The sequence below is a fragment of the Ochlerotatus camptorhynchus genome, unplaced genomic scaffold (assembly GCF_037179485.1).
Source record: "Ochlerotatus camptorhynchus isolate MF236.1 unplaced genomic scaffold, CSIRO-AGI_Acam_v1.1 ptg000220l, whole genome shotgun sequence".
Taxonomy (NCBI): Eukaryota; Metazoa; Arthropoda; class Insecta; order Diptera; family Culicidae; genus Ochlerotatus; species Ochlerotatus camptorhynchus.
This window is the reverse complement of record NW_027040710.1, coordinates 5,641,887-5,654,228: the sequence shown is the minus strand read 5'-3', so window position 1 is coordinate 5,654,228 and position 12,342 is coordinate 5,641,887. Positions and strand designations below refer to the sequence as shown.

Here is a 12,342-nt window from a genome sequence, read left to right as displayed (position 1 = left end):
AAAGGAGCTACAACTCTTAAAATACTAAATTTAATGATAGTTCTTCACATGAGATCCGATCATGAAACGCAAACACTAGCTATACTTTATCACAGTCATGCAAATAATTAAAATAGATTGTTCCTTAATCATCAAGCGAGTATTTAAAACGGTGCCTATATGGCAAAAAGATCAACCGGATGATTCAGCGGGTTTCCATTTTTTCCAAACTAATACCAATATGTACAGTGTACCTAGAGATGGAAAATTTTGCCTCCGGCTCGTTTACCGTGCTGAATGATTCGGCTAGCAAAGTTGCCCGAATGGAGTGAACTATAAACAGCCTCATCCATAATCTCCAACTATCTCGCACAGACAACGATGCATAGATGATAGCATTGCATTGGAATGGTGGCATTTCGGATATATTGCGGCACGAGTTGGAGCGGAAAAGAAAACGACAACAAGAGAAAAGAAAGGACAAATAGAGTAAGGGAAAGAAAGAAAGAAAAAAAAAACATTTCAGACAGGACACTGTATTTGCGACATATTCATTCGTTAGTTTTTAGTGTTTTTTTTTTTCTAAAACGACAGTTTCCATATATAGTACGCTCGATAAAACATTATTCATCTGTTTATAATTCTTCTAAAACAATATATTTAACACGACACTTTTTCAAATTTGGTAGATTCTATTCATAATAACGTTTTATTATCCTTTCACTCTGAATAAAACTTGTGTGTTATCACTGCATTTAACCTCTTTTGTGTGTTCTAAACAAATATGTATGTATAATCGTAAAGGTGTAATCTAGCCTCCCAGTCAATAACATAAGTCATATTTCATGAATCAAGAACAAAGTCCAATTAAAATGATACAATTTATAATTGTGATTCGGAGAAATTTTTTGCACAAAAGGAAACTTAACAGTTAAGTACGGCTAAGGTAAATTATATGATAACATTTATCGTGCTTCATCACAGATGATCTCACCAATATCGTGTGTATTTCGATATACATATATTTTCCTCAACAGTATTGAGGCGGCCAACACCCGCACCAAGCTTCAAAGGATCCGATCCGATAAAGTCTATCTGCCTGCGTTATACTGTTTTCTCGTAAAACCAAATTGAAACCAAACTATAATAATAATTGACTAAAACTTAAACGATAACAGCCCGTGGACTAAAACGCTTCGTTGATTCTCTTTCATTTGCACATTTTCAATGTTGGCACGTATCGTTCTGTAAACTATCTTTGTGTGTGTGGGACGTCGGTTGGTTTCTGTCAGCATTGTTCAGACTATTTTAGCACTGATAAGACCGGAACAAATCTCAAGTTTAGATTTTATTATGTTGTAGAATATCACCTTGTTATTTTACAGAATTTTTACATGCATTGGTACTAGACCAGAACGGCATGCCAGGTCCTTGAAATCGGATCAGCCGGTTACAGTTGTTGAAAACGAACGTCATTTCTAATCTTGTATGGCAATTCACTAGGTAAACCGCCTTCAATCTGATCGATCCCCCTTGTTCGCTGCGCACATTTTCGTCTTTTCGGGTCGCTACCAAGGACCATTTTCATTGGGTCGTTATTCGACATTGTTACAATGTGCCCATCCCATCGTAGTCACCCGATTTTCACATTCGATATAAATGTCGTAACTTACAAACCTGCTGCAATGCCACTTAATTTTCTACAGTGATCCAACAATTTCCAAGCTAAATCCATTTTTTTTTTCAAAATTCGTTTAAATTTTGTAGAAGTGAGGCTTGAAGAAATTCCTAATTGAGGTAAAACTTTTCAAAGCAGATTCAAAACTGAGTCTGAACTTTTTTGAAGTGAGTTTAAACTTTCGAATAAGTCAACAACATTTTTCTAACTGAGCCTAATCTTTTCTTTTATGTTATTCAATCCTTTTAAAGTTGTCAAAGCTTTCCTGAAGTGATCCAACATATCCCGAACCCGAGCTTTAAAGAATTGGTTTCGCATTTTCTGGGGTGAGGCCACATTAGCTGATTTAATCCCTTTCCTAAATTAATCCAAGGTTTCCTGCATTGATTCAACTTTTTCGAACTGAATCCAAACTTGTCAGAACGGGTTTGACATTTTCCTAAGTGAGCCCCAGATTTTTGTTAACTGCTTGGCATTTGGCAAGGACACAATCTTGTTTAGGTCATCTAGCTTTTCAAAAAACGTAGAAAGTTTTCCGAAGTGAACCGACACTTTTTTTAGCTTAAATTTTCCAAACTGAGTCCAACCTTTTCTGAAGTGATTCAGGGGTGGGGAGTTCAAACTTTTCTGTTGAGTGATTGAATTATAATTAATGTTAGTCTCAGCTTTCCTGAAGTGATTTAACTAATTTTTAACGTAGATTCTGCTCCTCTAGACCCCTTCCTCGTTCTTGTGAGATGCACAGAAATTTAGGTTTCTTGACCAGCCAAGTTGGATTTTGGCCCCGTCCTTTGAAAAACAGGCTTGGATTGTATATAATAGACCTTTGTGAGTTCATACGTGATGGTAGATTTTTTTTGAAGCCAGGTTGGATTTCGGTTGTATCGTTTGGAATTTGTGCTTGGATTTTAAAGAATGGAACTTGCTGAATCCATACGTGAAGGATGAACCTAGTTAATATTCACAAAAGTAATTTAGAAATTTGATTCTTCTGTTTTGCCGAACTGAATGTTGGCTCCTAAGTTTTAAAATTGGGCTTGTATTACATAGAATGGAACTTGCTGAATCCATACATGAGGGTTGAACTTCTCAATTTTTGAGAAAACCGAGTTTGAATTCACATAAGTACGTATTTTCACAGAAACTTTGATTTTCTGTTCTGCCAAGTTGAATTTTGATTCCACTAGACTTGGATTTTATAGAATAAACCTTGCTGAATCCATACGTGATGATGCATTTTTTAAGCATGTACGTATTTTCATAGAAATTTGGGTTTCCTGTTCAGCCAAATTGAATTTTGGCTCCATCCTTTGAAAAATAGCGAAGACTACAAACCAAGAAGACTGGCAACTGGTCCTTTTTCCCATACAAATGTCAAACGTCACTGATAACAGCGCCTCTGTCAATTGAAGGTGGAAGTTTGAAGCACAAATGTTAGTGAGACTGCTCATAAACAGTGACTGTGTGTGTGACCTGATGTCCACGAATCGAATAATCATAACACGGTACTCGTTGTTGTTTTTGTTTTGCTCTACAAAATTTCACGGCAATTCGTATCCTAATCCCAGCCGGTGATTTTCCAACTCCAAACCGAAAAACATGTCATGGTGGAACAAGTAGAGGATTGAAACTCGGATCGATACCTAGTGAAAGTAATTTATACTTGTGAACGAGGAACCGAAATATTGATTGTTTTGCCTGTTGGAAGCTTCTACTACCATTGAGTGAACAACCATCATTCGGAAGCTGCTGAAAATTCAAGGATTAAAAAAAAAAGAAAGATCCGGTTCCTACATCATCATCCAACGTAAGGCGTAGCTGGATCTAATGTTGGAGAAAGTTAAAATGAAAGGTTGAAGGACTATAATCCCAAACGGTACGTATTGATAAATAATATATTTCCATTTTAGATGTTGTCAGAACATGAAACCACCGGATAGTGATCCTCTGTATGCTTTAACAATTCTTGGAATCGACCGACACCTTCCAGAGAATGATAACAACAGTGTTGGTTTGACCAGTGAGTCTACAGGGTCGGTTTGGCCAGCCATCTTTTCTTATAACTTACACATACAAAATATCATCATAATATCTTATTATTCCATAACTTAATAAAACATTTCTTTAGCCTTAGCCTTTAGCTTCAAATGGTCAGCGAATACTGTGTCAAGTTGCCGAGCGTCACAACTTAACTCCCCCCACTGTGGCCAGATGCCAAAGCCAAGCGGAACGGGCATGTATTTTACTAATGCACCATACGAATGCCCATAAATGCATCACTAAAGGGCTTAGGAAAAGTGAATTTCTGAGATTGCAAATTAATGATCGAGGAAGGTCCCACCATCATTGTGAATGGTATCATTGCCATAGTTTTGATTTTCAAAACAAATTTACTTACGCATCTGTTCAATTTCAGCTGGAATTTTACTCGTTGTCAGCTTGATAAAGCAAAGAAAGAAACGTTTCACTTTTTACGACAATCATAACAAAACCAATAATTGATAACTATTTGTTTCTACTTATGTGTGTGAATGCATGCGTGAATTAACACACACCATCATACAAGGTTCCACTTTTGCTCAGAAGAGGCGTTGCCGTTACTGTCTCCTGATTTTTGGCAGAGTTGCCAGTCTTCTTGATTTGTAGTCTTCGAAAGTAGTCAAGGATTTTATAAAATTGCTGAATCCATGCGTATTGTCCTAGAAATTTGATTTTTCCGTTCTGTCGAACTGAATTCGGCTCCTATATTTGAAAAATAGGCTTGTATTTAATAGAATGGACCTTGCTTAATTCGAAAAGTATTTTTTTTAGAAAATTAGGTTTCCTTTTCTGCTAAGTTGGATTTTGATACCGTTCTTTGAAAATAATGCGTGGTGATGATTATTGTTTTTAAGTAAACACAAAGCCATGTTTAAATTGACAAAAGTACGTATTTGTGTTAAATTTGGTTGATTTTCAGCCAAGATGGATTTTGGCTCCTTTCTTAGAATATTAGGGTTGGATTTTGGATCCTAAATCACAGATTTTTTAAAACACGCGCATTTGTTGAGAAAACTGGAATTAAATTCACAAAGTAGATATTTTCATATCAATTTGGGTTTTCTGTTCTGCCATGTTATATTTGAATAAAGAGGAACTATCAAAAGCAGAACGTTTTTGTAAGAATTATTACGTTTGTGGTTGTGGTGGCTTGATGGTTTACCCGGAATTCAACATTCATCTACATTATTACCAATGTTCTGCCTTGAAAGGATACAAAAACTTATGCGCTAAATGTCTTGTTGATAACCCGAGTGTTGTTGTTGATAACCCGAGTGATAACCTCGACTGGTGCGAGCATCGAGTGATAAAAGAAAAACTTGTGATTTATTCCGGACTAATGCCTTTTCGTTCTTCTGATCATAAATGAGCGGATAATGTTTAGCCCTTAGACTTATCATAAGGATTCGCTTAGAGCTTAGATTTATATGAATGGATGTACAAAAGGTACCATAAATACATTTTGTATGGAAGTTGTCGCATTTTTTATGGTGCACACTGTAGTGCATAAATCTTATTATACACCATAAAAAAGTTGTTGAATATTCCATCGAAACTGCTACACCTACATAAGGGTAAATCATAGGTTCATTTGACGTAACCACACCCAAGTAACAATGTTGGTTTTATGAGGGTTCTGTAGAGCATGATTTGGAATTGTAGAATGCTTTAAAACCTCGATAAAACTTGCAATGCTACTTGGGCACCGTCGGGGGATTTGTGTATCTGCGTTTTACTATTACATCAACAGCCGTGGCAACTGTTATAAAACTATTTTTTGTTATGTATGACTGGTGGTGCAACTTTTTGTGCTACTAGTGAAAAGACATAGGATATTTGTGGAAAAACGCTAGACTCAAAATCATTTAAAATGACATCGAGCATAAAATAAACGGATCCAAAATTAATATATCAATAAAAGCATACGTAAAGCAGGAAAATTCTCTCTCTATGATGCGACACAGCCTCATCCCGAATTTTATTTTTACATTATGGCCGAAATGACTGGAAACCCAGACAACCCGAATGCACGTATATTCAAAATTGTATCTGTGATATACTAACATATATACAAACAAACAAATCATATAGAATGCTAAAAAAAATACTAATACGTACAAAAGCGGAGGCCATATACGAGCAAATTTTGATTTCTATTCAAAGGAGTTGATTTTACATCATATACGATTTAATCAATCTGTAACAACAAATTCAATGTAATCCGATTTAATTTGTGATTCTGTACGATAAAAAAAGTTGCATTCTATACGATTTAACTTAAACGTAATGCGATGTATGTCATTCTTATAAGCGATGTTGACTTGAACTGTAAAACATTACGATACTTAGTTGAAGATGCTAATTTCAAATAACAGACTAGAGTGGTAATTTTTATACGATAGATGAGGAAATGAAAGTATAGAGTTGATAGTTCCATTAGAGTACGGCAGTGTGAAATTGTATATATATATTAGAGAGAGAGTAGAAAGCGAGCAAGAACAACTTTTATGAAAGTACAAATCCGTTTGATCATCTCTCTTTACCAAACTCCCCCGTTGGAGAGGGATGGTGAGGGGTATCCCCCGCCACTGCCGTACTCTAACTGACCTATCAGCTCTATGCTTTCATCTCCTCATCTATCGTATAAAAATTACCACTCTAGTCTGTTATTTGAAATTAGCATCTTCAACTATGTAAATCGTTGACTTCACGCAGAAGTAATATAAAAACAAATAGTTAAAATTACGATACTGTATGTACATTTTTATACGACTTCTGGTTGTCTGGAAAATACGCTAGATGAAGCGTAAGATATGACTAACTAAAAAAAGATACAGCTCTGGATAAACTGAGGTTGACCACCAATGCTCTAGAGTTACCCTATTATATGAATACACCATATAAAGTTTCTTAATGATTGCTCAAGCATGCTTTCAATAGAAAAAAAACTGTCGGCTAGAATTATATGTCTTGTTGAATTGATCCGATGCTCTGACAGTCTTCGATGTACTTGAGTGAACACATCGTAGAAATCATTTGAACTCACTCTAGAAATGTTATGACTAACATGGAAGCAAATTCAATTAATTAGATGGTGTGTGCTTCCTGGCGGCATTAAATCGAAACTGTGTCCGATACTCAAGCACATGCAACCGCTTTGAGGTTGTGTGCGTGGATTTCTTTCCTGGTGTGCAGACGCAAGCCTTACGAGTAGCATTGATGGCTATCGCTCGTTTTTTTTGGGGGATTGATGGAAATCTATTCAACTCAACAACTTTACTAAAATGTGACAGAAGCGATTATTTGTTGTGTTCCAGTTGGTCAGAGTTACAATGTATTTTTTTTTTATCGAAAGCAACATTATTTCAAGAAGCGACATAAAATTGCCGATAGATGAATTTAAAAAAAAAACTTCTCCAGAACTCAAGGTTCAATAGAAACTAAAAAAAAAATCAGATTTTTTAACACTGGTCAAGCAAGAAGATCAAAAAAGAATACTTCGAATGAAACATGAAAATTGTTCAGATTACTCCGGAAATAATATAAGCCTTTGAAAAAACATTGATCTTCATACTCTCAAAGTAGATCACTTAAGCTAATAATAGAAGATTAATAGCTGAATAATAAAAGAATTATAGGACATTTTTTACAGTGCAGAGATCGAACTCTTCTGAATGAATTTAAAACCCAAAAATACACTTGATATCTATTAAAAATTCAAATACCTGCTCTAAAGGATTCAAAATTCTTTTCCAAGGAAACCTCACGAGACTTCAGTTGACACATTTGATCTATACGGATGGTTCAGAATCTTCAACAGAAATTGATAACTTTTACATTGAATTTAGAAGACATCTATGCGAAAGTTCTCAGTCAGCAATGAAATGTAAAGAAGACTTTCGAAAACTGAAAAAAGTTCTCTCAAGGGACTGATGACTTAAGATTGATTGCTTATTAGGTGGTATTGTTAATTTAGCATTTTTTAGGTCATTTGATCATCAAAAAAACTTGAACAAAGGTAAATCTACAAAGGAAAATATGTCATCTTTCTCTAAGAACATCTGAAGCCTACCGACATCCCACACAGTTCTCTAAATGTATACATACCTTTTATACCTACTTCCCACAAAAGATTTCCCATAGCTAATTTATAGGTTCATAATAAAGCTAGCGTATTCCAAAATAATTCAATAACTTAGAACATACAAAATATACAAAATTTGGCAAATAACAAAATACTAGGTATCGTAGATACCATTCTAGCTGGGTTGCATGTGGAATAGATTTGATCAATTCCCCATCACATCCCCAGGTGTTTATGTCACGTTGTCTCTTTCTTCTTCATTGCGATGCAAACAAGATCAAAAGTAGGAACACACTACTATTCTAACGCTTTCTCGATATGGGCTGAAATGGGGAAATACAGAGAAAAAAAAAACGAAAAACCAACTCAACATAAATCTTTAATAAAAACTTAAAATAATCAAACAAAACCATGCATCCTCGAAAAAATATCAAAGAACTGGAACTACATAAAATTAGAAAGATTTTTAAATAAACTCAATGCCTAAACTATTAATCTGGTTAATCGCGCTATTCGCTTCCTCGGCAACAGCCTATTTTGACGTAATTAATCAACAGTATTAAAAATCATAATTGTTAGATTGTTTTATCCATACCGTCATTCGTTAACGGGAATGGCAGAGGCCGTGCATGCGTTTAATTAGTGTAAGAAAACAGAAAATAAGAAAACCAATAAAACACTGCTGGTAGTGGAATGTAGTAGCAGTTGCTAGCTTCACGTGTATCAACGTTTTAGTTTACTTTTGGACTGCTTTCTAATGTCGAAATCACAAGCTGGAAAACCACTTATTTTACATTCTATTCATTCTAATCATTTAGCGCCCTACCCGACTAGATCAAATTTCCTTTTAGGGTTAGTTATTACATGCTATCCTAATTTTGCAAAATATAAAGACAATTTTTTGGTCAGCTACTCCCCAATTTTCATATCGACTAGATCCATCTAGTTCCTTTAAATTCCACTATCCCTTCAAAATGTGTTTCAAACAATGCAATGATGACACACGTGCATGTTAGACAGTGGTTAGCAGCGCAATATTAATAGTAGTTGTTTCGGCATTTAGCAGTTAACACCCCGTACCCACTCACTTAGTCGCGGTTTTTGTAAAAAATAGTACGATCATCCGAAACAAGTCGTATACTTACGCGATTAATCGAGTTACGGCGGATACTACTGTCACCCCGAGAAGTTCGGTCGTCATCGTCGATGCACAGGTCCGAATCCGAATCGGCACGTCGCGTTGGGCCCTCCTTTTGAAAACATAAATTCTTATTAATAAACTTGAAATTACGGAAAAGTATTCCTAAGGATACAAACCTGCGTCAGTTGCTCAGTAGTCGTCAGCAACCTTGCCAGTGGGCTGAGGCATACTGGAAGCGTTTCCAATAGCGTTGGACGCGAGTGTGTCAGCAATGGTTTCATGTACCTGTGTGGAAAAGTTATAACACATTGTTAAGGCAGGTAGTTTGAAATAAGGAAGCCCGTAGTTCTGGGTACCTTGTATCGAAATTGCCCCAAACACGGGCTAGAACAGCTTTCTCGTTACCTCTCCTGGTTCCACCAGGAGTCGTTGCTCCTTCGCTGTCCTGATTTTCGAGATCCTAAATGGTGGAAAATAGTTGTTCAAAACTCCGACGGAACTAACCGAACTTGAAGTTGGTAACATATGATTCGATTATACAACAAATAAATACACATAACAAGGATACTGAAAACAGGATGAACATGAGCAAGTGTCGTTTGTTAAGATAAACTGATGTGGAAACTATGTTTGGTAACATTGCTCGGTTAATGCAGTTTTTGCTATCTGAAAAGTCCAGGGAAATCTTAGATGAAAGGCATCCTTGTTTGCATACTGCGTTCTTTTTTAGGAATTAAATATGAACATTCAAGTTTACACTCCTTGTCTTAAGAACAACTTTGCGGAAATAAAAGAATTAATTAAAAGTCAAAACATAAAATAGGGGGATGGGAAGACCAAAAAACGGGAAAATCTCTAAACGAGATCGTTGTGCTTTAGAATTTTCGATATGACGGAGCAAATGGCTTTAAAATATATGGTTTTGAGCGATGCAGAAAAGATTGATGACAATTCTGAAGGTTCCCTTGCAAAAAGATGATGCCGGATGCAAGTAGATGCGAGAAATTAAAGAAGATTTTCGTAGATTTATTCAATATTGTGAGATTTTACGAGCATCAAGAATGGAGATTTAAATGTGTCGCCTCCCACGGTTTTGAGGCTTTCGTATACACTAAGTTCTTGATGATCTGCCTCCATTAGTTAAAAATTTAACTCCCAGGAAAGCCTTAAATTCGTGACTATGTCAAATCGAAAATTCTATTCATACAAGTGAAAAAACTATTCAGTTCGCATGTGAATGTAAGTATTATTTGATTCAAGTAATGACAAATGACAAAAATGTGTGTTAAATTGATTGGAAAAAATATTTAGTAGTAAGTACAAACATTTCAAAAGGACGAGACTACTTTTGTAAACAATGATCTCAAATCATCATATCTCACGAATAACAAATTTGCCCGCAAACTAATCATACTATCCGGTATGGGAAACTATTTTTTAGTTCGTTTATTTGCAAGGCTCTTAACGTTTAAGAAACAAGTCTACGGAGCCAATTCATTAAAATGAATATAATTATGATATATAGAGGAAGGAGAGGCATAGTGGGACATAATGGGCATCCTGTACTTTGGTCTTAGATTTATAATAATTGTTCAAAACAAATTAATTGGTAATAGGTTCAGTATCAATATGATATTGAACCTACGTCTAATTAATTAGTTTCGAAAAATTAAAAATTTCAGGGTTAAAAGTACAGACTACCTCAGAGCACGACGCTAAATGTAATATTACTTTTCTCCTTGCTTTTATTTTAATTTCTTTATAAAACCCGGTTTAGTTGAACTGCGAAATAAACATCCAGTAAGTTGGTCGATGGGGTCTCCCTTAGCTCAGTCGACACAGTTTCAGCTATAAAGCAAGACCATGCTGTAGGCGGCTTGGTTCGATTCTCGGTACAGGAAGTTTTCGGATTGAAAAATTTCTCGACTTCCATGGGCATAGAGTATGATTGTACAGGCTTATAAATCTCTCAATTAACAATTATGAAAGTGCGCAAAGAACTTTAAGTTGAGGGCCGGCGTAAAATCCCAGTAGGGCCGTAATAAAGCAAAAGAAGAAGAAAAATAAAAAGAAGAAGAAGAAGTTGGTCGACGTAGGACTTGCTATATTCGATATCAAGTCAAATGTTGATTTAATTCACCCCTGATCTGGTAATCAGTGTTCGATTACCTTGACATCGAATAGAACAATTTCAATTGAATTGACATCGGAAAGTAGGGATAGGATAAATAAATGTCTGTCTAACGACATGTTATTCATTCCTGGAGCCAAGGAAATAGCTCTTCCATACCTCACTTCTAATGGATATCACTTCTCCATACTGGCCGGATTACGAAAAGAGATCAGGTTTTGACCACATATAACTCTGTCAATAGCAGATGGATTTTAATTCTAAACAAGCCAATCGATTGGAAATTTATCTATCAATCTGCTAAAATGAACATTTTATTAATTGTTATTAGGTCACTATTGAAAAATACACAAATGAGAGATCCGAGTAGGCTCTGCCCGCGAACGGTTGGTTTTGTTTTCGCTGGCGCTGATTTCATCTGTTTTCCGCATATTTTTTAACTGTACCAAATCAAAAAAAATATTAGTTTTCGCGTATGGACAAGTGTAAATTAAGATCTATGACGTTTTAAGAAGTTTGTTTAGTGATATTGTATTTAACGTGAAAAATCTGGGACAAGAATTTGTTTCGAGTAGCTGTGTTGCTGTGGTGTCGCGTTGGTCGGTTTTTCTTTTCGCTTGCTTTTTGGTGCTTTGCCTCCCTCCCAAGAAGAGTTTTACCCAGGGGGAACGACACTTCAGGATTATCCCATTTTTACCCAAATCACTCCTAAAATTTTCAACGTGCACAAAATTTCAACCCATCCTTTCTATTCCCAACTTATCCCTTCTGCATGCACACAAATCACCAAGCAAGCCATGCAGTTTTCAAGTCGATCGCGAAGCACTGTCAGTTTTCAATGATCTCCATAATAAACATGGTGTTAAAAAAATTTTATACGCGTTGAGTCGTTCAAGGTGGCGATTATCCTGGCGAAGCTGGTGGAAATGATCAAAGTTGAAACGTGAAGGAATGAATAGTACGAAGGTAAGGGGCTGTGCATAAACTACGTAGACAGTTTAGGGGGGGGGGGGTTGACAATTATCCACGGCCCATACAAATTTTAATTTTTTTGTATGGACAATTGTCTACGCAGGGGGAGGGGGGTGAAGAATCCCAAAAAAAAACTGTCTACGTAGTTTATGAACAGGCCCTAACCACCACTTATATCTATGCTGAAGGCCAAGGATGAAGTGATTTCTCGATTGGATTCCCGGGGGAGCTTAAATTAAAATAAATGACGGACCACTCGTCTACAATCGGTCGCGGGCGCAAATACATCAAGCGCGTCATAGAGGAGATAAACAAAA

At 36.1% G+C, this 12,342-nt stretch overlaps 1 protein-coding gene and 1 long non-coding RNA gene across 8 annotated transcripts in view; both read right to left on the bottom strand.

The window, feature by feature from the left end:
- Nucleotides 1-2: 2 nt before the first annotated feature.
- Nhe3 (Na[+]/H[+] hydrogen exchanger 3) overlaps nt 3-12,342 on the bottom strand; it is an 84,146-nt gene continuing 71,806 nt past the window's right edge. For 4 of the 7 annotated variants that reach the window (XM_065225019.1, XM_065225021.1, XM_065225020.1 and 1 more), the window contains 4 exons: nt 9,279-9,382; nt 9,099-9,207; nt 8,927-9,031; nt 3-341 (listed from right to left, as the gene is read on the bottom strand). In XM_065225019.1, coding sequence (XP_065081091.1) covers nt 234-341; nt 8,927-9,031; nt 9,099-9,207; nt 9,279-9,382 — 426 coding nt within the window. In that variant the 3' untranslated portion in view covers nt 3-233. Of the gene's footprint in view, nt 342-7,835; nt 8,314-8,926; nt 9,032-9,098; nt 9,208-9,278; nt 9,383-12,342 lie in introns of those variants that run through there. The other 3 variants (XM_065225022.1, XM_065225024.1, XM_065225025.1) reach the window with 2 other exon arrangements.
- Nucleotides 996-3,366, bottom strand: LOC135703754 (uncharacterized). The gene is made up of 2 exons (XR_010517754.1): nt 3,329-3,366; nt 996-3,287 (listed from the first exon to the last, which is right to left on the bottom strand). It is a non-coding gene; the product is annotated as an uncharacterized LOC135703754 (long non-coding RNA).